Source organism: Pongo pygmaeus, chromosome 11 (genome assembly GCF_028885625.2).
Source record: "Pongo pygmaeus isolate AG05252 chromosome 11, NHGRI_mPonPyg2-v2.0_pri, whole genome shotgun sequence".
NCBI lineage: Eukaryota > Metazoa > Chordata > Mammalia > Primates > Hominidae > Pongo > Pongo pygmaeus.
In genome coordinates, this window is record NC_072384.2 from 121,954,646 (window position 1) to 121,979,855 (window position 25,210).

Below are 25,210 nucleotides of genomic sequence, written 5' to 3' on the forward strand. Positions count from 1 at the left end.
CCAGGGAGCTTCAAGCATTCCAAGTCTGGAAAACAAAAAGCTATCCTTGTAGGCTTCAGGTTCTCTTTGTTACTCAGACAGCTGCTAATCGTCCTGCTGTGTTAGGAACCCATGAGACAATGCTGTAACATTTAGCTTTCTGACGTCCAAAGCATCTAGATCAGTCCCCAATTAAACAGGTATTAATCACAAAGACTCTAAAAGCCAGGATGATAGATGCACCCAGTAAATCTTTGCTGTTGCCTTTACTTTTCACACTCAGATTTCTACATTTACAGGCAGAAATACTTAAAAGCCTGCTCCAGAAACTTGACCAATCAAAAGCCTTGTTCATTACTTTATATTAAATGCTTGATGATTTCCTACCTCTGAAAAGCCTTTCAGAAAGAGGTAAGACATTGATCATTCCGCTAAAACAGCCTGTCTGCTTCAATAAATAGATCCACTATGGTTGTTGTCGTCTTGACTTTTTAAGTGTGATAACTAATTCAGAAGTGTTGTGGCTTTGCCACTTGCTATAGGGGAATCCAAATCATCTGTGAAGTTAAAGAAAAAGTCAGTGGATGAACCCAGAAAACATCAATGGGCAAAATATTAATATACTAGTAATACTAACGATCTCTTCCAACTCGGGCCAAATCATCTTCAGGTCATGAACCTGATTAGAGTGAATGAATGAAGTGAAGTATATTAATCTAGATAATAGAAAAGAGTATGTGTTGGATGAATCCTTGTGAATTCCATGTTTTGAAATTTATGTTGATAAAAGGGACTCAGTGTTATGTTTTCATCAATTTCCATTTCACAAGGGCATGAAGATAGCCTTATTTAACTCTGTCAAAGAGTATCATTTACAGCTTTTGTTATAAATAAGTGACTAGGTAATCAACCGCCAAACACACAAACAAATGAAAAGTAATAATATTCATAGCCAATATCTAATCACTATAATACACAATGAAGAGAAAAGTACCAACACGAGAGGCTCATATGACTTCAGAGGAAATCAACATTAGCTATTCTGAGTTATTAGAAGTCCTTTTAAATTAGATTTCTATTTTTTATTTCTCAAGCTAACAGAACCCATGAGACATGTACAATATTTGCAAGGTGCCAGCTCAAGAGGCTGAATTCCTTGGCTTTCAATGGAGCCTGAATATATTATAAATTACTCCGTCCTCATCACTATCTCAACGGTGGTCCACTGTCTTCCAAGTTGAAAGAGTTGGAAGTCAATAAATGTCACTTATGATATGAGCACCTGTCGACTAAGACCTGGACTGAGACCAATTCCATTAGCATAGTCATTCTATGGCTGCCAAATGGCCGGGCCTTGGACCACTTATGATATAGTCCCCATTCAAGGAGGAGACCTAAAGACAGAAAGGTCCAGAATCCCATTAGTCATCTTCCAAGCCATCCAATTCTCCATCAGATATACTGTTGGAATGGGATACCTAGTTTTTTAATCGTCATTTAAAAAGATCACGTGAGCTGCTTAAAAACATGTCATGGTGACCATAAATTGAAGATAGATGCTGCTCTTTAGCATTGTTACCAGACACTATCCTTTAGATCTATGAAATTACTTTTTAGCAACTTCTATTTCTTTCTCTTCTTGCACTTAAAACACACAGGCAGAACAGAGGAAAAAATGAAAAATATTTGACAAAGTATAAATTATAGCATGAAATTATAGGCTACCAATGATTCCTGACAAGTCCAGAGAGTCAGAGGAAACACAGTGGTAAAAATTCAGTTGCAAATCAATGTGTTCTGTGCTATTTGGAATTTTTCCAAGTCCAAATGTCGCTTGGCTTAAAGCACAATGTCTAAGGACTGAGAAGTGATGATCACGGACAGTATAAACTAGAATGTTACAAATAGGGGAGAGAGACAGAGAAAGAAAGAGAGAGAGAGGAAGGCGGGGGAGAGAGAGAGAGAAAGTGAGAGAGAAACAGAAAGAAGGCCATCGGGGTGAAGTTCTGAGACTCCTCATGTTTCTTATTGCCAGTTTGGTTCTACTGCATGGAAGTCTAGGGAAGTTCCAAACACAGGGGATCAAAATATTCTGAGGACAATATTCATGATCCATAGAAAGCTGAGAAGGTGGGTTTTAGTATCACTTTAGGGAACCTCTGCTTTATGTGTAGCCAAATCTTTCCTGCCCTGTTTCTTGCTTGCTATGTAGACAAGTGTAAGGAAGCACCTGGTGAGTGGAAAGAAGTGGGATGGGGACCTTTGGGTTAAATTACAGTCAGAACATTTTGAGAATGCATCTTATACAAATGGTCACCACATGCTATGCTCTCTGAAAATGTGGCCATGAAATTATGTTCTTGCAGACCTCATATTTGAAAATCTGTCTTTTTGGCAATTTTCTTAAAAGCTATGGTACAGGATAGGAACAGGATAATCATTTAGGAGAAGAGGTTTTAAGCTTGGAAATCTGCCACCCTAGAATTGTATTTTTATTTTATTTTTTATTTTTAGAGTATCAGCCAGAAACTAAGTTCTATGTGCTAGATAGTTTAAATTTCTATAGGCATTATAAGAATGAGGCAGAAACAACTGAGCTATTAAATTTTAAAATGTTATTAAGGTCAGTAGATATCTTCAACTGGATCTGTGTTTGAGAATTGAGAATTGAGATGACTTTTGTAGTCATAAGAAATAATAAAGAATGTATTACGAAAGCTATTACTGTTTTAGGACTTGTTTTTTGTTTTTGTTTTTGTTTTTTAAAAAAAAGGAAGAAAGAAAGAAAACCAGGGGGTTCACAGCATGTCACAGCAGCCTCTCTCATGAACACAATTTGCTGAAGTGTGAAATTCGGCATAACTGGCTCCACCCACGGAAGTCAGTATTTAGTCCATTCCTAAATACTGGAGGAGCTTATTAGAATTGCATCTTACCTGGAAATAGTTCCACAGCATGATGTCTAAGAAAGACACTGGAGCAAAGCTCCTGCACACTATGGAGGAAATTATTGGAAGTTAATGGAAGTTATTTTTTGTGTTTTCTGAAATAGGTAGAGGAAAAAGTGGAGGGAAAGAGAAAATGCTACCCTCCAACAAACATGTACAGTTAAGGTGAATCCTTGAAGAGTTTACAATGAGATTGAAAGGGCTCTCATTGATATTTCTCCCCAAACAATACATCTTTACATGATATAAGGGTTTCTTAAATATATTACCAGCCTCTTAGAGCCGCACCTAAATTAGTTGACTGTTCTGTATTGGAGTGTACAATGAAGGCTGTAAACACAATGTATGCTTCTTAAATTTTCTGTCCGCTGTTCATGGCTACAAAAGGATACTTTCAGGGGGTAAGGCTCTGCTAAAGTTGTTCTCCTTGCTTCTAATATAAGACAAAACAATAAGAACCTTTATCACAAACCTTAATAATAACCCTACTCCTACTGTAAATGGAGAGAAATGAGATGATGTTAGCTCCAAGAATTTCCAAGTCTCCAAAAGCACTCTCCTAAGAAGTTTCCTAAAATCACACCCTCCTGGGAACCCTATAGGATTGGGATTAGATTCAGTGGGTTTCAACATGAGCCTCATCAATAATTTTCAGATAAAATAAAAGTCTTTGGTTATCTTATTTCTTTATCTTTAGATAAAAAGAAGTCTTTGATTACACTTGAGAGTATACAGAACACTAGATCAAACTTTCTGCTGGTTACATATTAAAAATCCCTAGCTTGTTTATACGTGTGGTCCTAGCTTTGAAAAAGAAACATGAACGAAACTGTGCTCCTATTTAACTTCACGTTTATACTCAAAATACGCACTTATTTTACCAAAAAAAAAAAAAATAGGGTTGATTCAAGAGGCAGATTTCCAGCTTGCAGTATGTTATCTAGAAAAACACAAATTATTCAGGAAGCCATTGTAAGCTACCCCCTTTTCAGTGTTTGTACTAATGGATGGATCTTACCCAAGCTTGGAACACACTGTGAGTCTATTGGTGGCAGGTCACTATTTAGCACCCACTGAGAAGTTGACGCTACATATTTAAGTCTTGTTTGTATGCACATGTCATAGACAAAAGGTTCCTAGACAAGAATTTTTTAAAAACTTATCTGTCCCACAGCCTTTATTAAAAGGATTTTTTTGAAAGTGATAACCAAACTGCCTGAAAAATTTGTGTGCTGGAAGATATGAATCAAAAAGGGATGGACCATAGTTCTTTATATTTTCTCCCCTTTCCCCTCCCAAGTGTAATAGCAAGAATAGAATAGTAATAGAAAAAATATTTCATGTCTCTATAATTTTACACATAAAGTATTTTAGACAGATTTCAGGGAGTGGCCCCTGTACTTTTTCATAACCCAACAAAACCCAAAAGATGGTCAGAGGAGAACCACAGCACAGTTCATTTAGATCAGGCCTACCAATTTATCAGAATAGAGAAAGAAGAAATGTAATCTAAGAGTGATTTCTTCAGCTCTGTGTCTATATAGGCGGACATTTTGATGACCGTTCAGCCAGATTCCCACAGTGCTCTGGGTGCCAGCCCTCATCTGTGGAACCAAATCATTAGTGACATTTTCCAATGAGGAAGCCAAGCGGTTCACTAGGCAAGCGACCACACTGACTGGCACCATCTCTAGTTTTTATCATTGCAGTTTTAGGGGAGCCTGGGGAACCTCTTTCATTTCTAATTTTGGCAGAAGCAAAGAATGAGAAAGCATGAGTACGGGTTGTGGGGGTGGCGGGTGGAAATGTGGACACCAGAAGAAGGCTCATTAAATAAGAGAGATATTTTTAATACTGACAGATAGACCAAAGGTTTGCTTATCTTGACAGATTAACATGTAAACCCTAAAAAAAATCCTCACCAGTCTTCATCTGAAGACAATATACAGGATGCCCTCTTATTGTATACCCACATCAGAAAAATGCCACAGGGATGCTGAGACTCAGAGGAATTCTCTATGTATTTGGGTGACATGGACAGGCATTTCAATTAGTCCCTGTAGATTTAAGATCTCTTAATGCAAGATTAGTCCTGCAGCATGGCTTTTGGGTTTTCAAGGTGTTTAAAGGAAAAAAAAAAAAAAATTGAAGACATCAGCAGGGGGTTAATAGAAGCTTTGATAAAGTTTCTCTGGATCTTTTCATTCATATTCAATTGCAGACTGGTTTCTGGAGACCTGTCTGGCTCCTCTGGGGAGATAGTAATTAATTGAGCCAGTTGGAGTGACAACTAGATAATTTAGAAGCCCATCGGAAACCCTTGCTAGCCCTGCACTGCCCATTTCTCATCTCAGCCAGGCACTTATTTTTTAAATCTCTTGATGGCTTCTCCAGAGGGTGTAAAAGTTGGTGGTTAGTGTTCGATGGAACGAGCACAACACTGAGAGATGAGAAACAAATCAGAATTAGGCTGTCAAGTGATTACTGCTGAATGAATTTCCCTTCTTACAAATGAACATGCATATATCTTTCTGTAGGAGCAAAAGGAAAGGACTCAGGAAAAATAGTGTTCTCAGTCCTGGGTGTATAAATAAAGACTTCATTTTCTTAGAGTGGAATATTCACATCTTTTTTAAAAAAATGCAATCTAACTTTTACTTATATGCAATAATTACCACTACACTCTATAGACATACTATTTGTCTGTGCTATTCGGTCGACCTTGAAAAGTTGGATAATTTAGTAGGCTCTTTTGGCAGGCTTTTATTTTTTTTTCTCCTCACCAGGACTTGTGGCACCCACCCTGAATACAAATTCACAGACACTGGTGCCACACACAAGAGGCTGCGCCATTGTATATCTGCTGGTTTATTTTATTTTTAATTATGATAATAATTAGTGAGTATGCTTATTAATTATAGTGGTAGCAACAGTATTCTGGAAATGAAATTCTTTTCAGCATAAGGTTAGAATCAAGAGACTGTTTCTTAAAAAAAAAAAAAAAAGTACCGCATGTTGTTTTTAAATGTGCATTTCATAGGCCTTATGAAGTAAACCAGGATCCCATGGCTAGACCAGAGCTGTTAATGAGAAAACCACAGCCTGGCTCCTCTGAAGCTCACTGTGTGCTTGCTTGGGCCTATAATTACCAGGCACAGAAAGGACTCTCCAACCAGCTACCGATTCCCTACTAACAACTGAGGATGCGCAAATGTTTCAGCAAAATCTCTCAGTGGAATTGCTTTGCTGTTGGTTTGAAGGATTTTAAAATGAGTCTCTAGAAGGAGTTCTTCATTTTCTAGATTTCACTAGTACCATCATTTGTTTTTCCTTTAAATTTCTTAGGGGTAAGGAAAAATAACATGATTTACTGGAGATCAAAGGCAAGCATGAAACCATCTCGGAGAGAAAATAAGGCACAGGAGCAGAGCATAGAATTATTATTATTATTATTATTATTATTATTATTATTATTATTATTATTATTTTGACATCGAGTCTCACTCTGTCGTCCAGGCTAGAATGCAGTGGCAAGATCTCGGCTCACTGCAGCCTCCACCTCCCGGGTTCAAGCAATTCTCGTGTGCCTCAGCCTCCTGAGTAGCTGGGATTACAGGCGTGCACCACAACACCTGTCTAATTTTTGGCATTTTTAGTAGAGATGGGTTTTCGCCATGTTGGTTAGGCTGGTCTTGAACTCTTGGACTCAAGTGATCCACTCACCTCAGCCTCCCAAAGTGCTGGGATTATAGGCATGAGCCGCTGCACCAGGCTAACATAGAATTATTTAAAAAGAAAATTGCTGTCAGCAACTATAAGACCTAGGCAATAGTGTGAAGAATGCATACTTTAAAGAGAATGAGAATACCAGTGAAGCATGTCCCACATAATCCATTTAAATCTGAGTGCCAGTGGGAAAAGATTTGTGGTTCAAGAAAGCAAAGTTATGACTGAAATCCTAATTATTTTAGTTAATTTTTTTTCTGAGTCAAAACCTTTACAAAATAAGGTGTCTTGCCAAATGGAAAGATTATTTCAAATGTGAGATTTACCTAAATGTTACCCATCACATCCTTTGCCAAAACAATTTTCCACAAATGATAATAGTATTTCAATAGCTTCTCAACCTTGTTCTTATTGGTCTCCTTTCTTGATTTAGTACTCCAGAGCTCAGATCAGCAAACATTTTGCGTCAGCAGTGGGATAGTGCCTATGTTCGCTTTGTCGGACATTTGCCCTCTGTTGCAGCTACTCAACTATGCCATTGTCACGTGAAAACACTCTTACACAATATATAAACACATGAATGGGTATTTGTTCCAGTAAAACTTTATTTATGAATGCCAATACTTGAATTTTATATAATTTCCAAATGTCACAAAATATTATTGTTTTTTTTATTATGTTGAACCCATTAGAAATATAAAAGCCAATATTCATGGGTTGTCCCAATCTGGAGGATTGGATTTGGCCCTTGGGCCATAGCTTGCTGACCCCTGCTTTAGGGCACTAAAGGAAGCAAACATTTGTGCCTTAAAAATATCATCATTTGGCCGGGCGAGATGGCTCACACCTGTAATCCCAGAACTTTGGGAGGCTGAAGCAGATGAATGCACTTAAGGCCAGGTATTTGAGACCAGCCTGGGCAACATGGAAAATCTCATCTCTACTAAAAAATACAAAACTTAGCTGGATGTGGTGGCGCCCGCCTGTAATCCCAGCTACTTGGGAGGTTGAGGCATGAGAATCGCAGGAACCTGGGAGGCAGTGGTTGCATGAGTCTAGATCACATCATCTCATTTAGGTTTAGTATTCCAAAACAATTCTCAGAATCAGCAGGAATGTGCTTTCTGCTTGTCCCTTTGATCTCAGACCACATCTCAGGTCCACTCCAGAGGTGCCCCTCATACCTAACTGTGGGCCAGAACCACTCACTGTCACAACCTGTCTTTCAACACCTTCATTTCAGGCCAAACTGGACTTCCCAATATCTCATATTTCTCCCTTGTCCTTCCTGCTTTTAGGGATAATTATGCAATAGTCTTGTTATCTGACAATTGCATTTATCTCAACATAGTCAGAGGCAGAATTTTATTTACCGAAGCTAAAGAAGTTTGTGTGGACCCTTTCTGAAGCTCTGTTCCTAGTCTGATATTTGTAACTTTGTAGGGTTTTATGTTTTCACCCTTAATCACACAATAGTTGTTTAAGCTTTAAACTCCACAAAGTCTGGCTCCGCCATGCCTACAGCATATTACCTAAATTGATTGCTGTAAGATTTTCCCCTTTCTCCCACCATTTTCTTGAAGCTTTCCTCTTACTATCTAGAAGACAGGTAGCAATTATACCCAGTGGGGATGAGAATTCCCACTGTTCTCCATTATCCCACTCAAACAACATAATATGTCTAATTAAAAGATGGCAGAGAGAGAAAGAATGGGAACTTACCAGTTGAATAATAAAAGACAGTGTGCCTCTTACACTTAGTTATTTCTTTTCTTTATTCATTATTTTGGTTTTATTAAATTTATCATTACTTGACAAAGAGAGTTAACTGATTTGATTTTACTGTAAATAAATGTTAATCAACAAACAGATGGAACTGTACAATGACTACATGTGGCACAGTGGCATTATAATGAGGTGTAATGCCACTTTATTTTATTATTATTATTATTATTTTTATTATTTTGCAGTTAATGCTTAATTGTCCAACCCTAGAGAACAAGGTCAGCCTAACAAGCAGCGCCCGTTCATCTGATGGCAAAACAGCTACAACAGGATTCATGAGGGGCCTTGAAAGGCCCTTTACAACTGCCTGTTCTCTGAGAACAGTAATGGGAGCATCATGCTCTCAGCACGGGGCAGCGGAGCCAGAGAAATGTGGAATCTTCCCTATGTGTTCAGCCACAGGCCAGCTCAAGAAAAGGCCAGTTGGCTATGGAACCCTGAAACGGTGGGCACTGCTATGAAGTCTGTTCGTAAAAACTATTGCTAGAACAGAGTTTTTCAGCCTTAGCACTATGGACATTTTGGACCAGAAAATTCTTCATTGCAGAGGATAGGGGATGCTGTGTTGTGAATTATAAGATGTTTATCAGCCTGCCTGGCTTCTACCCGCTAGATGCAACAGCACCAAAAATTGCCTCTAGACATTGCCCATTAGGGGTAGGAGCAGAAATCACCCCCAGTTTAGAACAACTGTTCACTATCTTACTGTTTTCCGCCCACAACGTAAATCCCTTGGCAGGGCAAGGAATTGGAGAGACGGAGGGCAGGCAGAATTCAGGTGACAATTCTGCTGAAGCATTTTTAGAATGTTTTCCCACTCTTAGAATTGCATTGAGAGACCATTTCTAAACATGTTAGAAAAATAAGCCTTACTTCTTCAGGTTCATAGCCCACAGCTCAAGGTTACATACTTAGAATCATAGAATTTTGAAACAGAAAAGATCTTAGAGATTAGCTGGTTTAAATAATTACGTAATGCATCAAATATTTTAACTCCTCCAAACTAAGCATGCTACAGATGTTTGTTTGTCACTAGGACACCATAGCTGTGCTAGAGAGAGATGACCAGATCTTTCCATTATGAAGTATCTAGAATAGCATCACATGCAAAGTAAAAATAAAAAATGGACAACACTGGCCCTGGGTGCAATTTGGGGTGAGGAGGGAACACCATTCATGGGGGTTGGATCCATAATGATTTAAAACACCAGAATATGGTCCAGCCTCATAGCTAGAAAACCAAGCAAAGGTGATGGGAGATGAATGGCAAAAAACGATTCGGAGATATTAAGCTACTGCTGGCTGCCATCACAGCCTTTTTAACAAAAAAAATATTCACAGGTCTGTTGCTTGGCCAGAAAACCTTGTTTCATTTATACAGTATTTCTCCCTCCTAGTGACACATCCTGTATTCATTTGCCTGAGATGGTCCGCTTAAGTAAAAGTAAACCAAAGGAAAGCCATCCAGAAAACAAATCACCCAGCAGTTTTCTTATCCATTTTTCATAAACATCAGGACTATCTGCTTCTAAACAAAAGACAAAACAGTTGCTACAGGATGAAAGATGAAGGAAAGTGGAATCTCATTTTCCTCCTTTTGGCCCGTAATGTAGAAAAGTAACTTTTGGGGGAGCTCCAAGAGCTTCCTCTTCTCCAGTTTTACTGGGTACGACTTCAGCTGGAATAAGTAACACCCCCACCCTTACTCTTTTCCCACCTCTTCCCTTCATTGTTTCTGGCATGGGGGTGAAGCTGGGAGTGACTCATCTCATTAGAGAATTTGGGAAAAGTACTGTGTCCTCAGCTCCACCCACTCTCAGACCTGCCTATCTGCCTATCTGCCTATCTGCCTACCTGTCTGCCTGCAAAGTGTCCTTCCAACAACCTTAGCAGGGCAGGCAGAGAGCCTGCAGGTAGCCAGCTGGGCTGCAAGTGTCACTGAAGCAAGCCCTTTTGGCCACAGATATAAAGCTCACATCCTTCCATCAGCTTATCAGCAAAAAGCTGACAGACATTCAGATTTCCTTTGTCTTCTGTGTCAACTGGTTTTCAACCTAGAAGGGGAGCGAAAGGGTGTTTATTAACCCCCTAAGACCCCAGGAGTAAGATTTGGGTTAGGATTGTTTAAATAACCTTGTGAGAACACAGGCCCATTCACACCACATTCTACAATTAAATGATCAAAGCCCAGTTAAATCTCCATCTCCATGCCCAGAAACTCACATAATCTGGTCTCACAAATGGGGAGAATGCCAAGCTGAATACATGAATGCTATTCATTATCTCCTAATTTTAAAGGAAAGCAACTTTCTACTTTCAGGAGTAGGATTCTCCCTGGTTTTTAGTACTGGCTCTGACATTAGGATGGTCGAGTCACCTCACCTTCTTGGAGCTGCTCCTCAACTCTTAAAAGTCTCAAAGGTGGTGAACATAGGACCCAAGAATTCTAGCAGGTTTTGTGTGATTGATTTGATTTATTATTTTTAACATGTTACTGATGAGAGAAAGAACCCTGTGAAAACACAGCAAAGATGGAAAACCACTAACTTTTGTGGCCTCCAGGTGCTAAGTGCTAACATACATTAATTCTATGTATTCCTTATAGATTGAGACACCATTGCCTATAGTGGTCCTCAAGGAATTTAATTTAATGAAATGATAGGAGCAATTGCAATTAGAACATAATTGTGTGTATGTAAATATGCTTAGGGGAGCTTTGATAGAGTTTACGGTTGCTACATTCACCCGAATTTTGGCCTACATTATTAATTTGCACTACTATGAAGAAAGGGTTTGTTAATCAGAGATAAACTATCCTGATGATTTGAATTAGAGAACTTCAAATTATGATAGGATAATGAAGCAGTGCTTTGCACATATACAATTCTCTACTAAGTGAAAGCTTTCTGGCTGGCCACATAGGAGGTCTCCTTATTGAAAGATTTATTTTTAATTTTGAACAGCTTCCCAGCATTACCCTTCATGAAAATTAAAATAAGGAGTTGGAATTTTGTCCTGTTCAGCAAACCTCCTTGGCAGGACTACATGCCATGGCAAAGAAAACCTTACTGTGTCAGAGTAATTCTCTGTCTGCTTTTCTCCTAAATCTAGAAGAATTATACCTACATTTAAAATAAAACTTCACCCCACCCCACCCCACCCTGCCCCCAGAAATGTTTTTGCATTTTCTTCTTTTGGAGGATTTTAGTGTGTCTTCTTTGGGCTCTCTGGACCTGTTGCCCTAGTAGGTGTTGACATAACTTCTGGGCTCAAATCCCTAGGTGTACAGGGAGTCATAGAAGTCTCCCCCAAAATCTGTGGGAGCCAAGCCTGTCCTTAGCACATCTCCCACAGGCTTTTCTCTGCCAAGGAGAATGACTTCACCTTTTACAGATGAGGCTCCAAAAGTCCATCCCTAATTTTAATTCGGTTAAGAACATGATGTAGTGCTTGCGAATGAATAGCCAAAAAGGTAGAAGGGTGCTGCATGTAAGAATACTGATTGGATCATCAACCAGATTCTCCAGACCGTGCAGAAATCGTTCTGCATTGCATCAGCTCCTAAGTCAGAGAGACCAGCGGCACCGATGCGTTTTCCCAGGATCTGTATGTAATATTTCCACTGCATTCTTCCAAAAGAGAACTAATAAAATGTTGGCAATCACAGAGTACTCATGTTTCTATCAATAACTCCTAAATCATACTAGTCTTTGCAGAAAAATTAAAACTAATGACTGCTAACAGTGTTCACAACCTAAAAATACAGAATTAAAAGACAAAGGCCTAGCTGGATGACCCGTTCACATTAGATATTTTAAAAGACTGTTCACATTTGCAGAGCTGAAGATACATTCCGGTAAGACTTGCCATTCTAGCCCCTGCTCAAAACCTTCCCCAAGTCTTAAGTTTTTATTTGTTTCAAAGAGTTCAGGGCAAAATGGAAAAATAATGGCTTTGGATTGGGACACTGGAATAGTTTTCACTTATAGGATCAATTAGTACAGATATTTTACTAAACTATTGAGTGCACTTACTGAAACATTCATTTAAAAGAAAAGGGCAGTTAGAGGCGATAGGATTGTTGGCAATTTATAATCCTTTTCCGGTGATGTTTTCTATCCCAAGAGCCTCACAAAGAATAAGCCACTCTAACTCTGTTTCCCTTCTCCTCTCTAACTCTCCAGAAATAAAAAAGCCAGCAATGTAAAACTCCTGGAGGGGTGGTAACTTTTTCAGGGAAGGAATACAGATGAGTAAGTCAGAAGTGAAAGCCTAGAAACCTAGATTTTCAAAATATTTGATATTCAAGATTTCATGACAGTTCTGCGATTAACTCAGTAGAAACACTTCATGAACAGGAAATGTTTTCTAGTCATCTGTATTAGCAGAAAGTGATGTAGGAATTCAGGAGACTGGCCGCCCCACCCTCCGCCCCACCCTCCCAGCCCCCATGTCAATCATGAAATCAACTCTAAAAGTAGCTGCAATCCCGCCTGTAATCCCAGCCCTTTGGGAGGCTGAGGTGGGCAGATCACGAGGTCAGGAGTTCGAGACCAGCCTGGTCAATATGGTGAAACCCCGTTTCTACTAAAAATACAAATAAAAATTAGCTGAGCATGGTGGCACGCGCCTGTAGTCCCAGCTACTTGGGAGGCTGAGGCAGAAGAATTGGTTGAACTCGAGAGATGGAGGTTGCAGTGAGCTGAGATCACTCCACTGCACTTCAGCTTGGGCGACAGAGTAAAACTCTGTCTCAAAAAGAAAAAAGTAGCTGCAAAACTATTAAGTGTCTTAATGTAAACTTCGTTAACTATAGACACAAAGATGTACATGGAGGTTCTAGTATAGGTCCATCTAGATCATTTATAATATTTTACATTAAAGCATAATATCAAAACTATCGCTGCTAATACTTTTGTTAGAAAATATAACAAATACCAATAGAGCACTCTGTATTGGTAAAAATCAACTTTAAAATTGTACATAATCTATAAGTGCTCTGTTGTCCAGCCATGGACATCGTAATTCAAATGACTGAGATGAATCCTACCCAGCATGGAGTGACTCAGCTCACTGCAACCTCTGACTGCTGGGCTCAAGCAATCCTCCCACCTGAGCCTCCTGAGTAGCTGGGACTACAGGTTTGCACCACCATGCCTAGCTAATTTTTGTATTTTTTTTGTAGAGATGGGGTTTCATCGTGTTGCTCAGTCTGGTCTTGATCAAACTCTCAGGCTCAAGTGATCCACCTGCCCTGGCCTCCCAAAGTGCTGGGATTACACGTGTAAGCCACCGTGCCCAGCCCCTAAGTATCTTTTACATTATAACGCAGCTCCCAGGCTTGATTGATTCTATTTCAATTATAGCAATTTATTATAATTCATTATTTTAAACCTTTTCTCTATATACATTCAGATCGTACAATAAAGTAGATTCAATTCCTACCTGCTTGGTTGGTGGTCACAGTGACAGAAACTGATTGGTCTGGGTTAGGGTTATATTTGGACACTCCATTCACAGCCCAGATTTCAAAGGTGTAATTGGTATGAGCTAGGAGGTCAGTGATGGAGACTTTGGTGGTCTTCAAGCCATTCTGCTGTGGGGTGTAGTGGACCCCACTTCCACAGGGTCGGCACTTGCTGGGGTCACCAGCTCCACATTTCTTGCATACCACATTATAGGAAATGTCCTGGCGGCCACCTGTATTCTGAGGGCTACTCCATTCCAAGTTCACAGATGTCTCGTTGACATTTGAAATCAAGTTCAGGGGAGCAGATGGTGGACCTGGAGAAAGAAAACCACATCATCACACCAAGAACCGAAATATCCTTTTGGAATCTCTCAGAGTTTGTATTATTTTCTGCAGCTCTCCAAAGCAAGGCAAACCCACTTGGCAAAGAAAGCAAAAAGCAAATCAAGCCAGCATAAAAGATCTTTTAAAAAGAACAATATAATAGAAGGCTGTTACGTGAGTGTCATTCTCTTTCCCGCGCAAACAAACAAGGCATCGGTTGTCACTTTGAGATGTGAAGCAACTCTCCAGCAAATGGGCTCCAAGCCCAGGCTTTCCCTCTGAAGTGGCAGAAAAATATCATAATTTATCTGTTCCATCTTATCATCTAAAAAAACGAAAGTGATTCTAGTTCCCAGGGCTGTTGTGAGACTCTGATAAATTAATAGTTATATAGCACTTGTGAAGGTAAATTATAATTCCTAAGTACAGTATGTCATCAATAGCAAATAAAATTCACAGGACTGTAGAGATGTGCCTCTGCAGTTCAACATGGCAGCAGAGGGTTAAGCTGTTTATGGGTAATTAGTAGGAACTGGTTTAACGCAGTTGCAGAGATGTTGAAGATACAGCTGTGGAGAGATGGCAGGGGTTTTGTTCAAGGCTCCCAGACCCCTCCTCCTGCCCTTTAACTCATGCATTCCCACCAACATCAAAGAGTTTCTGAAATATGGGTGATGGCAGTGGTTGTTATGAAACAGAACAACTGATCACCAACAACATAATGGTTGGTTAAAAAATAATATTAATAATAAAAAATAAGACCATAGATAATGATGAAACTCTTGTTTCTTGATGTAGATGTGTGTGTGTGTGTGTGTGTGTGTGTGTGTGTGTGATGGAGTCTCGCTCTGTCACCCAGACTGGAGTGCAGTAGAACGATCTTAGCTCACTGCAACTTTCACCTCCCAGGTTCAAGCGATTCTCATGCCTCAGCCTCCCAAGTAGCTGAAAATACAGGTGTGTGCCACCACACCCGCTACCTTTGGCGGGGTTTGGCCACGTTGGCCAGGCTGGTCTTGAACTCCTGATCTCAAGTGATTGGCCTACCTTGGCCTCACAAAGTGCTGGGATTACAGGTGTGAGCCACCGTGCCCGGCCACGATTGGTCTTAATATGGCAAAAAAATTGTGACACAAACTGCCTTCAAGTGGAAGAATCAGGCTGGGAGAAAGGAGAGGGAATTTTCTTGGTCTGAAGCAGTTCCAAAGGCTGAAAAGGTAGCTGCCACACTCAAATGAGACATATCTACTCAGTTTGACAGTTGGAAAGCTATTTCTTTCCCATTTCAGTCTTCCAAGAGATGAGCAAAATGAGTTTTAAGAAAAATTTGAGGTTTCTTGATCACTGTTATCTATACTACTTCTAATGTAATTGAAATGGCTACTTTGCAGGAAATTAGTACAAGTTTCTCAGGAAAAGAAAGTTAACAGGAGGCTTGCATGAACTTGGATGAGCTTTACCTAGTCTACCACAATGAAACATACTGTTCAAAATGGCTGAGATGGAATTGGAAGAGGTAACCTATAAATAAGGAATTATATTCAATATTTATTACACAGCTTGCAGTGATTAATGGCCAATTATTTTTTAGTGGTAACATTTAATAAGGGTAATTCACTCTCCTTTTCTCTTTATGCCACTTATTGAAGACCTTATTTTAACAAGGTAAGCAGGACTTCCCAAACTCCCCTCGGGACTAATTACCAACAACCTCTTTAAGCATTAAGGTCAGCTCCCCATCCTGTGAAACTTAGAAAAACGCAAACCTTTAAAATATTTCACAAAAGTATTGTAAAATTTGTATTAAAGGGAAGATTACTTCACGTAAGTCCTCAGAGAGAAAACACAAATTTCTTTCTTGTTTAGATTTCAAAACTGCATTTACAGTTTTTACATGGTAACTGGAATATAATGACAAATGAATGCTTTTTGAATAAATGAAGTATATAAAATCACCGACTCTAAGAGCTACATAGGATGTTAAAATCATTTGGACAAATATCCTTATTTTAAAGAGGAGGAAGCTGAGATCTGGAAAGTAAATCTAATAATACTGAAAGTTCATGCAATCTAATTAGTGACAGAATTTGACTGAAATCCAAAAGTACTATCTGCCATTTGGAGTTATTTTTATTCCACCATGTGTTCCTCACTAAAGGTATAATGATAACAAAATGAAAAATTTCAGCCACAGTTTGAGAAGGCAAACATGGAGGTAACAGTGCGCTATCTTCAGCCCTGTTTTAATTCTGTAATGCTTGCCACCATAGTGAAATCCATTACTAGTCTGCAGCTGAAGCTGACCATGGCTTGGTTTATAAAATGGGTCAGTCATTGGTTCTTCTCTTAATGTGACTTCCAGGGTCAAATAAGAGTGACTCTGAAATCCATTAACCTCCTTGCCAAGGTTCCTGGTCCACTTTCACATGGGAAAATGTGACACAATGAATCAAGCACCACAGAAGCAAAAAGTCAGTAATTAGTATGTAGGACGGGGCACGGCAGTGTCTAAACAGAGAAGAAATGGAGCAGAAAACTAAATGGTTTCAGGACTCAGAGACATAGCACTTCCACGTGGAAAAAAAATTACAAAGATGCTGCAGGATTTCAAAATGGAGGGCGGCATGAAAACAGGTGCTAACCTGGGGCAGCCTTCTTCCTGTGGGCAGCGATTCTGAAGGAAGTCTCTAGGGTGGATGCTCAAGACTGAGAATTAGACAAACTCAAGTTCAATGCTGGTGAATCGTACTGCGTATGTTTTATGCTTTGCTATCATAGAGAGTGACAGCTTTGTGGGGACACCGTCACTGCCTCGAAATTGGAGTATAATGAAGTCATATGATAGAGGGGAAAACAAAATATAGAAAATCCATCCAATATGACTATGATGTTGGTCTGGAAAAAAACCTGGGAGAGGACACATGCTTTACAAATTAAAATCATAATGGCGGTATGCTGTGCTTGTGGGATTGTGGTTTCTTTTTTTTTTTTTTTTTTTAACTCCTGCCAATTAAAAGATTACAAATATATAAGTGTGTTTCTCATTTAAAGGGAGGGCCCGTCTCCTCTTTAGGAATAAAAGTATTCTATTCTCAATACAATGAGAAACAAATATGCACTTGAATCAGCCAAAAGCCAATCTGGGCCTGTCGGCAACAACTTAGTAAACAATTACCTACAGAGATGGCTAAAAAGAAGAGAAAACTGGTATTCTGAGTAAACTGAGCTCTCTTTTTAATAAATACAAGGCATCCAGAAGTAAAAAAACCTAACTCCGATTATTTTCTCTTTCATTTATGTAAGTATTGTGTCTGGCTATTTAGAAGCAATTAAATTTCTGACCCAGTGATTGCCTTTGTCATCAGAAATATGTCCACCTGCGAGTAAGTCTCCAATTACAAATATGAGGTTTATAACAAAGAAGGGCTAACTGTTCTACTTGTTCTAATTTTCTAGTCTCCATATCTGAATCAACCTATTGAGTACATACACCTATCGGGTAGCTTGAGGGTCATTGTGAATGGCAAGATTTTATTGTTTTCAAAACTCCCCACTACTAGCCTCAATACAGGGCTGGCATAACACCAGTCCTTATGCTTATGTCATTGTTTGACATTTCAGTTCCTTATTTCCTTCCCCGCTTTGTTTGTAACATATAATGGTGTCTTGCTACTTAGACACCATTCCATGTCTGTTTCTATCACCAGTATACGTGCTCCTCAAGAATTGTTGTCTTGGCCGGGTGCAGTGGCTCACGCCTATAATCCCAGCATTTTGGGAGGCCAAAGTGGATCACCTGAGGTCAGGAGTTTAAGACCAGCCTGGCCAGCATGGTGGAACCCCCGTCTCTATTAAAAATACATAAAAAAAAATTAGCCGGGCATGGTGGCGCATGTCTGTAGTCCCAGCTACTTGGGAGGCTGAGGCAGGAGAATTGCTTGAACCTGGGAGGCGGACGTTGCAGTGAGCCGAGATCACACCATTGCACTCCAGCCTGGGTGACTCTGTCTCAAAATAACAATAATGATAATAATAATAATAATTGATGTCTTTATCACTTCCTGTTTTCTACCATGGTTCCTTGTTCAGAAATTTCAAAAAATGTTTGATAAATCAATGAATGAATGAATGAATAACTAACGCAGTCCTTTAATGCATCTTATACCCACCTACCTGCAGTGTTATGAAGTGTGTGAGCTATGCAGCCTTCTCCGAGCCAAAGCTGTACTAGTCAACTTTTCACATACAGATTCATTAGCTTTGTACCTGTGAAGTAGTAACTCAGTGTAACTAGTTTGTTTCAATTTCCTCTTTTTTTCATGGTTTAGAATTACTTTGGAAAAAGTAGAAAGGGCTATATATAAAATATTAGTGGTTACTTCTGCTGGGAGGGATTGTGAATCATTCATTTATTCAAAAAACATTTATGGTGTATCTAGTGTTTATCACCTGCTTTAGAGGAGAGAGGAAAAACAATTCTTATTCATTTTGATAACTTCCTGATAGTTGCCTAGATAGTTGCAGGAATGGATAGGTAACCTAGGGGAAAAGGCAGAGACTCAAGGAAACTAAATAGGGATTATATGTGCAGTGGATGTCAGAGCAAGCACCTGCCTTGTCCTGTTTTTACAGCTGTGTAACTAGCGACGGCTGGGAATTTGAAATGTGGGTTCTATCAAATAAGGTTTTATCAAATTGGCATTGGTTTTTATACTTTTCTTCCTCCACCTCAATTTCAGGAGGTGATTTACTCAGACATGAAAGCTTTATCTCTGGGGAAAACTTTATCTCTGAAGAAGCTTAATTTTAACATTTCTAAAGGTAGATAGGTATTTTCCTTATTAGTCTTTATGGAACTACAGCTTTTGCCTTTAATTTTAATTTTTTCACCCAAATCAAGACATTCTAAAATATTAGATTGATGCAAAAGTAATGGTGGTTTTTGTCATCACTTTTAATGGCAATTACTTTTGTACCAACCTAATATAAATTAATCAAATGCTGAAGTGTATTTAAGGGAACATAAACATCCTTCCTTTAAATTTTTGGTTGTATTTGTAAATTTCCCATGAAATTCACATACAAGCCCGGGATTCTCTCTTGCCTGCACCCAAAAATGAAAATAGCATGTTCAACTATTTTAAAGTTTTCATATTTAGTATGCCCTTTACATTTGTAATATAATTTAGTGGCACAGATATTAATGGTAATCCCAGAAATAGAAGTCAAATGCAATAATCTTTAGTTTATAAATCTGTTGCACAGGGGCCAGCATAATTTCTCTGTAAAGAAATTTTATGATCTGGCCAGAAAATAAATATTTTAGGCTTTATGGGCCATCTGCTCCCTGTAGCAACTACTCAACTCTGTTATTCTATCTCCAAAGAAGCCATAGACAATACCTTAACAAATGAGCATGGCTGTGCTCCAAGAAAACTTATCTGCAAAAATAGGTGGCAGTTAAAATTGACCTTCAGACCATTTCATGCTATTGAAAATATGATGAAAGCAAGGCATCTTCTTTCTAGGAAGATGCTCTCTGGCACCCTCAGAATTCTGCACGTAATTCTAGGAGCTAAAGGCATACCCTGAGCCTATCTAAAAAGCTCAGTCCAGGAACCCCTGATTAACCTATTTATATAGCCCAGGTGACAACTCTGGCTGCTAAAATCCAAGTTAGACCTACCTTTACTGACTAAGGAGGGAATAAAATGAGACATGTGGCTTATTTCTTGAGTTTCTCATTGCTCTGAAAGAAATGGGCACTGAATTTCTTGCCATTACAGATACATTTAATGAACATCCATTCACTTCACTGGTGTGAAACCCTTTCTGCATCACACGGCAGGTACCGGAGAAAGGTGCTACAATGGGTAATTATTATTTTCTAGTGGGATGTCACCTCACGTTCAGTTGACAGGAGTTTGACAGCATTAAGCCCCAAAGAAACTATAGCCACATTATAGTAGATACAAAGGACTATCATATCATCTTATAAAATATCACGTCATATCATGTTGTATTATAAAAGAAATCTTGATCTTCCTTTACCAACCATGTGCTCTTCTCTGGGGAAAAAAACAAGCTTCTGGAAATGAACCACATACTGTCAATGTGACATTTAAGAAAGGCAATATTCCAAGCATAAAAGAAAATTCCAGTAATTCCACATATCTTAATTCTTTCCTCCCATGGATTAGACTAAAATTTAATGCTTGAGTAGTTTAGAGAACACGGTTGCTGGCTTATGTCAGGATTTAAAGTAGCCCCTTTAGGACAAGCCAGTATTTACATATCCACATGAAATCTGTGTGAGCCTTAATAATGTCATTTAAAAGCCGTCAGCCAACACTGAACCTAAAGTCATAAATGTCCCCAGTGTGTCTATAAGTTTGGTATGAACCATTCTATGGAAAGTCCAGGCACCCTGTGTACTCTACTTCACACCCAAAGTCAGAGAAAATGCATTTCTTTATTCTTACAGGAAGCAACTGAAACTTCAGTAAAAGATGAAAACCTGCTATGATAATTGCGTTTTGAAATGGGTTTGGCAGAAAAGGGTTCTGCCAAAGGGCTTAAATATATGGTGTAACGTGCCTTATAAATCTAAAAATTCTATTTCTCATAACGACTGGAATTAAAGTGCCAACAGAATGCAAAACTGTGGAAAAAAGTAAGTCAACTTTAAAACTCACATTGTTAGCAAAATTTTGCACATGCAACTCAAAATACCTTGGAGCTGGTAGTTCTGCTTGGAATTCTCACTCCCGGCCCTTTGACTAACTGACTTCTTATCCCTGGAATAGTTCTCATTCCTGACTACTCCATACAAACTGAAATCTTCCCTTTCCCTGTCCCAATGCACCCAATTGCATCACATTTTAAAAAATTTCCTTCTTATGAGAACCTTCCAACTATCTTATTCATTTGTTTGTTGTTTATATTCCCATTAGAACATAAGCTCCAGGAGAAAAGGAATCTTTTGTTTTTCAGGTTTATGAGAATATCTACAGCCTTCAGAGTAATGCCTGACATCTAGTAGATACTCAATAAGTATCTGCTAAATGAACAAATGAATGAATGATGATGCTTTAGCCCAGTCCAGCTCACTAATCAGAAGCATCACTACCATAGCACTATGGCTGAGCACAGTGGCTCATGACTGTAATCCCAGGACTTTGAGAGGCCATGGTAGGTGGATGGCTTGACAAGCCTAAGAGTTCAAGATCAGCCTGGGACACATGGTGAAACCCTATCTTTACAAAAAAATATAAAAATTAGCCCGGTGTAGTGGCACGTTCCTGTAGTCCCAGCTACTTGGGAAGCTGAGGTGGGAGGATTGCTTGAACCTGGCGGGTGGAGGTTGCAATGAGCTGGGATCATGCCACTGTACTCTAGCCTGAGTGATGAACTGAGACCCTGTCTCAAAAAAAAAAAAAAAAAACCCACTGCCATAGCACTTTTGTATGTCACAAAAGCTAAGCAAAATAATAATAAGAAAGAAAGAAAAAAATGGCAATCATATGCTAAAATGTAAAAAAAAAAAGAAAGGAAAGAAAGAAAATCAAGTCTGCAACCAAGGCAAGAAGATAGTTGATAGAAAAACCAAAGTCTCTGGTCTCATGTGATAGAGTAGTTTCCAGAGCTATCACAGACATTTAATACTTAACTGATTTTTAAGCGCCATTTTAAAATTCAATGCCTGGGCTATGAAATTCATTCTGGATGGGAAATGGAGCATTCCCCAAGAGCATGGGCAGAAAGGTAACTCCCCCATGATCAATGTATTTAAGCACTACTGTCACCTCACTAAAATGCTAAGGCAACCAGTCCAACACGTATCTTGGAGGAAGCAGCACCTTGGGTCTGTACTTCCATTTCCTAAGGCTTCATTAATCATGTACAACTTTTGGACTGTCAATAGCACTTCAGCGTCTTAGCTGTAAAACCCTTCAACCCTTCAGATAAGCCTTTGTTGTTAATCTCTCTCCAGCTGAAAGACAGGTTATAAGGCAGAGTCAACAGTTGGGATGCATTACGTTTTGACTCTGAAATAAAGCCCATGCTTCCCCTGACATTTGTATATGTTGCCACCACTAATTGCTTTCTCCCAGTCCTATCTGCTGTGGGTTAGTTTACATAAAGATGGCTGTTTTAAAGACGTCCCTCCTGACATATATGAACAGTGCATAACCTCTTATCATGGTGGTTTATGTGTTTTTACAACGAAGACAGTCAAGCAGGGCTGTCCATGATTACACCAGAACCTTTTGGATGCATCAATCACTTGCTGCTGTCATGAAAAATTCTTGGCTTCCTATAGAGGTTCATTTCTTGTTGTGAGACTTTCCCATAACCTATTTTTCTGGTTCTACCTCTTTTCCCATTCTCCTCTCCAGGAATCTTTGTCTTTTTTTTTTACTGGGTTAATTAGGGGTTTGGTTTCTTTTTATTAGGATGACTTGTTTATGGCTGAAGTGCCTTATAAATTCTCAGTTATACATAAGAAAGCTACAATGCCAAAGACCAAGAAAAGTAGAATTGAGTATTTCATTTTCAAAATTATCTAGCCTGTGCATTAATTTACTTTCCTTGCAAAGCACTTTTTTATATCTTATCTTATTTAATAGCCACAATCAAATCTGATGAAAAAGTATTTATTGTTCACACCAATCTGATTACCAAAAACTAAGATAAGTTAAGCAAATCGCCAAAATTAAGACAGCCTATATGTGCAAATCTGTGATCAGAAACCCTGACTCCAAGGCTAAACAACCCTGCTTCCCTTTCATAGAGATATAAATAATGTAAAGAAAATAATAACCCATAATTACAAATTCTTTTTGAGAATTGGATAGAAAGTTTCCAACTTTCTCAGTTCACCCCAGAGTTCAATTTCACCTCACTTCCCTGCCCTTCATGATGATGACGGCTAGCTATCATTACTTCCCAGATGATCCTCTTTTATTATTTTTATGGGGATTATCTTTTCTGCCTTGTTCCTACCTTCTGTGCAAGAGACTAGCTAGGAGTTTCTATTAAAGGTTCTTTTTCTAGGTGGAAGATCACAGGAATAGGGCGAGGGGCAATTATATCTCCATAGCAGAATCTCTTATAAATCTAAATGTTGATAGCAAAGAAGATACCCTGGGCTGAACGTGGTGGCTCGTTTCTGTAATCCTAGCACCCTGGGAAGCTGAGGTGGGAGAATCGCTTGAGCTGGGAGGCGGAAGTTGCAGTGAGCTGAGATCACATCACTGGGAGGCAGAGTGAGACTCCGTCTTAAAAAAAGAAAAAAGAAGATACCCCGTTCTCACCCCAGGGGATCTCAGAAAAATGTGTAATTAACCTTGTTTCATAGAAACATGCTGTGAATAACCACTGTATGACTTCCATGCATAGTGTCAAAAATGGCATCCAGAAATGACAGGACTCGGCCAATGACAAGCCACTCTTAATTATTCAGGGTGGTAGAAAAATTGTAATAACCTGGCTAAATGGCATTGGCAGATTATTCAAGCCTTCCACTTGGGCATATATTAGTGTCCCTCGAATCTTTGCATTTTCCAGTGGAATCCATAATGGGCGGTTTACGACTATAAAATGGGGAGTATGTGGGAAAAAAAAAAAGAGGAGGCTAAAACAGCACTTTTTTTTAAAAGAATTCAGTGAGATGATACCTGATCTTTATGAAATATCATGAGGCTCTTAAAATTTTGCAAACAACCAAATGGCAAATGATCAGTCTGGGGTCTATCTAGTGCCTTCGTTGAAGCTCACCTGGTGATCTTTCTCCCTCTATCTTTAATTTTCTTCAAACAAAAACCATCCACTTGGTTGTCTAGAGGTACTTTTTCCTTTTAGTAGCTAAAATGCTGAAAGGCAATCCGAAAGGAAGAAACAAGAATGTGGTATACTCACTAGCTAACGTCAGATGTTGAACTACTAAGATCCAACTGAAGCAGCAGCATACGTTGACGGCTGCATCTGAATCGTCCAAATGTCTTTGGTTGCTTTGATCAGTTTGTACAGTCCATAGGACAGACACATGAGCTGGCTTACCAACTAACAGGCAGCAGGACCATATGTTCTGAACTAAAAACCAACTATGTAATCTGGCAGTGGGGGAGTTGGTGTCTCAATCTGAATTTTTGTCCTATGACAAATGGAATGCAGTATGAAACTATACTATTACATTGCAAATTTGATAAATGACATGGAATGAGAAATTCCCCTGGAAAACTTGGATTTGAGATTTTTCATAAAAGTATGTTCATGAAAATGATTGATTGCATGAATGATAAAATGGCTAGAGATCAACCAATGAATCTTCTGAAACACTTTCATTAACGACACTTTGGGAATCTTTGGCCTTTGTTCTCACTTTTCTAACTAGTCTTTCACTAGAGCTAACTGCACCCTCACTGACCTATTTCATAGAATGTATGCCTCCCTCATCATTATATGATTAGTTACTTGCAGCTCTAAAGCAAAAAGAAATATGCTTTCGGGTAGATTAAAAAAAAATGTAGTTTACTTGAAACTGAAGGCTGCATTTTATCCTATGGTTTATGCATCAAAGCCTCGCTCTAGACATCCCTCCCCAAATCCCTTAGCCAGACTGCTAAGCATGTAAATCTTTGGGGTAGAGAATTGAACAGAATATCAGGGGCACCTTCAAGAGCTTGTTTGAAAATGGATGTGAGATTCCCAAAATTAAAGCACTTAAAAAATAAAAAATAAAAAAATAAAAAAGGAAAAGAGTCCCTCCCTTCTCCTGACCTTGGAAACAAGTAAGGACGATGTTATTTTAATTTGCATTCAAATTTTAACAACACAGTCACACAGCACCGGTGGAATCGACATTGGGTTTCCACCGAAGATTGCTCATCATTTCATTATGGTTCATTATGTTGATAACTGTCAGAAAGCATTAGCAGCGAGGGCTTTGAGTAATAGAACTGAAATGGTAATTTTA

The 25,210-nt window shown here is 39.0% G+C and overlaps 1 protein-coding gene across 2 annotated transcripts in view; it reads right to left on the reverse strand.

The window, feature by feature from the left end:
- EPHA4 (EPH receptor A4) overlaps positions 1–25,210 on the reverse strand; it is a 153,271-nt gene that overhangs the window by 49,815 nt on the left and 78,246 nt on the right. For both annotated transcript variants that reach the window (XM_054478415.2, XM_063647998.1), the window contains exon 5: positions 13,884–14,222. In XM_054478415.2, coding sequence (XP_054334390.1) covers positions 13,884–14,222 — 339 coding nt within the window. The remainder of the gene's footprint in view (positions 1–13,883; positions 14,223–25,210) is intronic.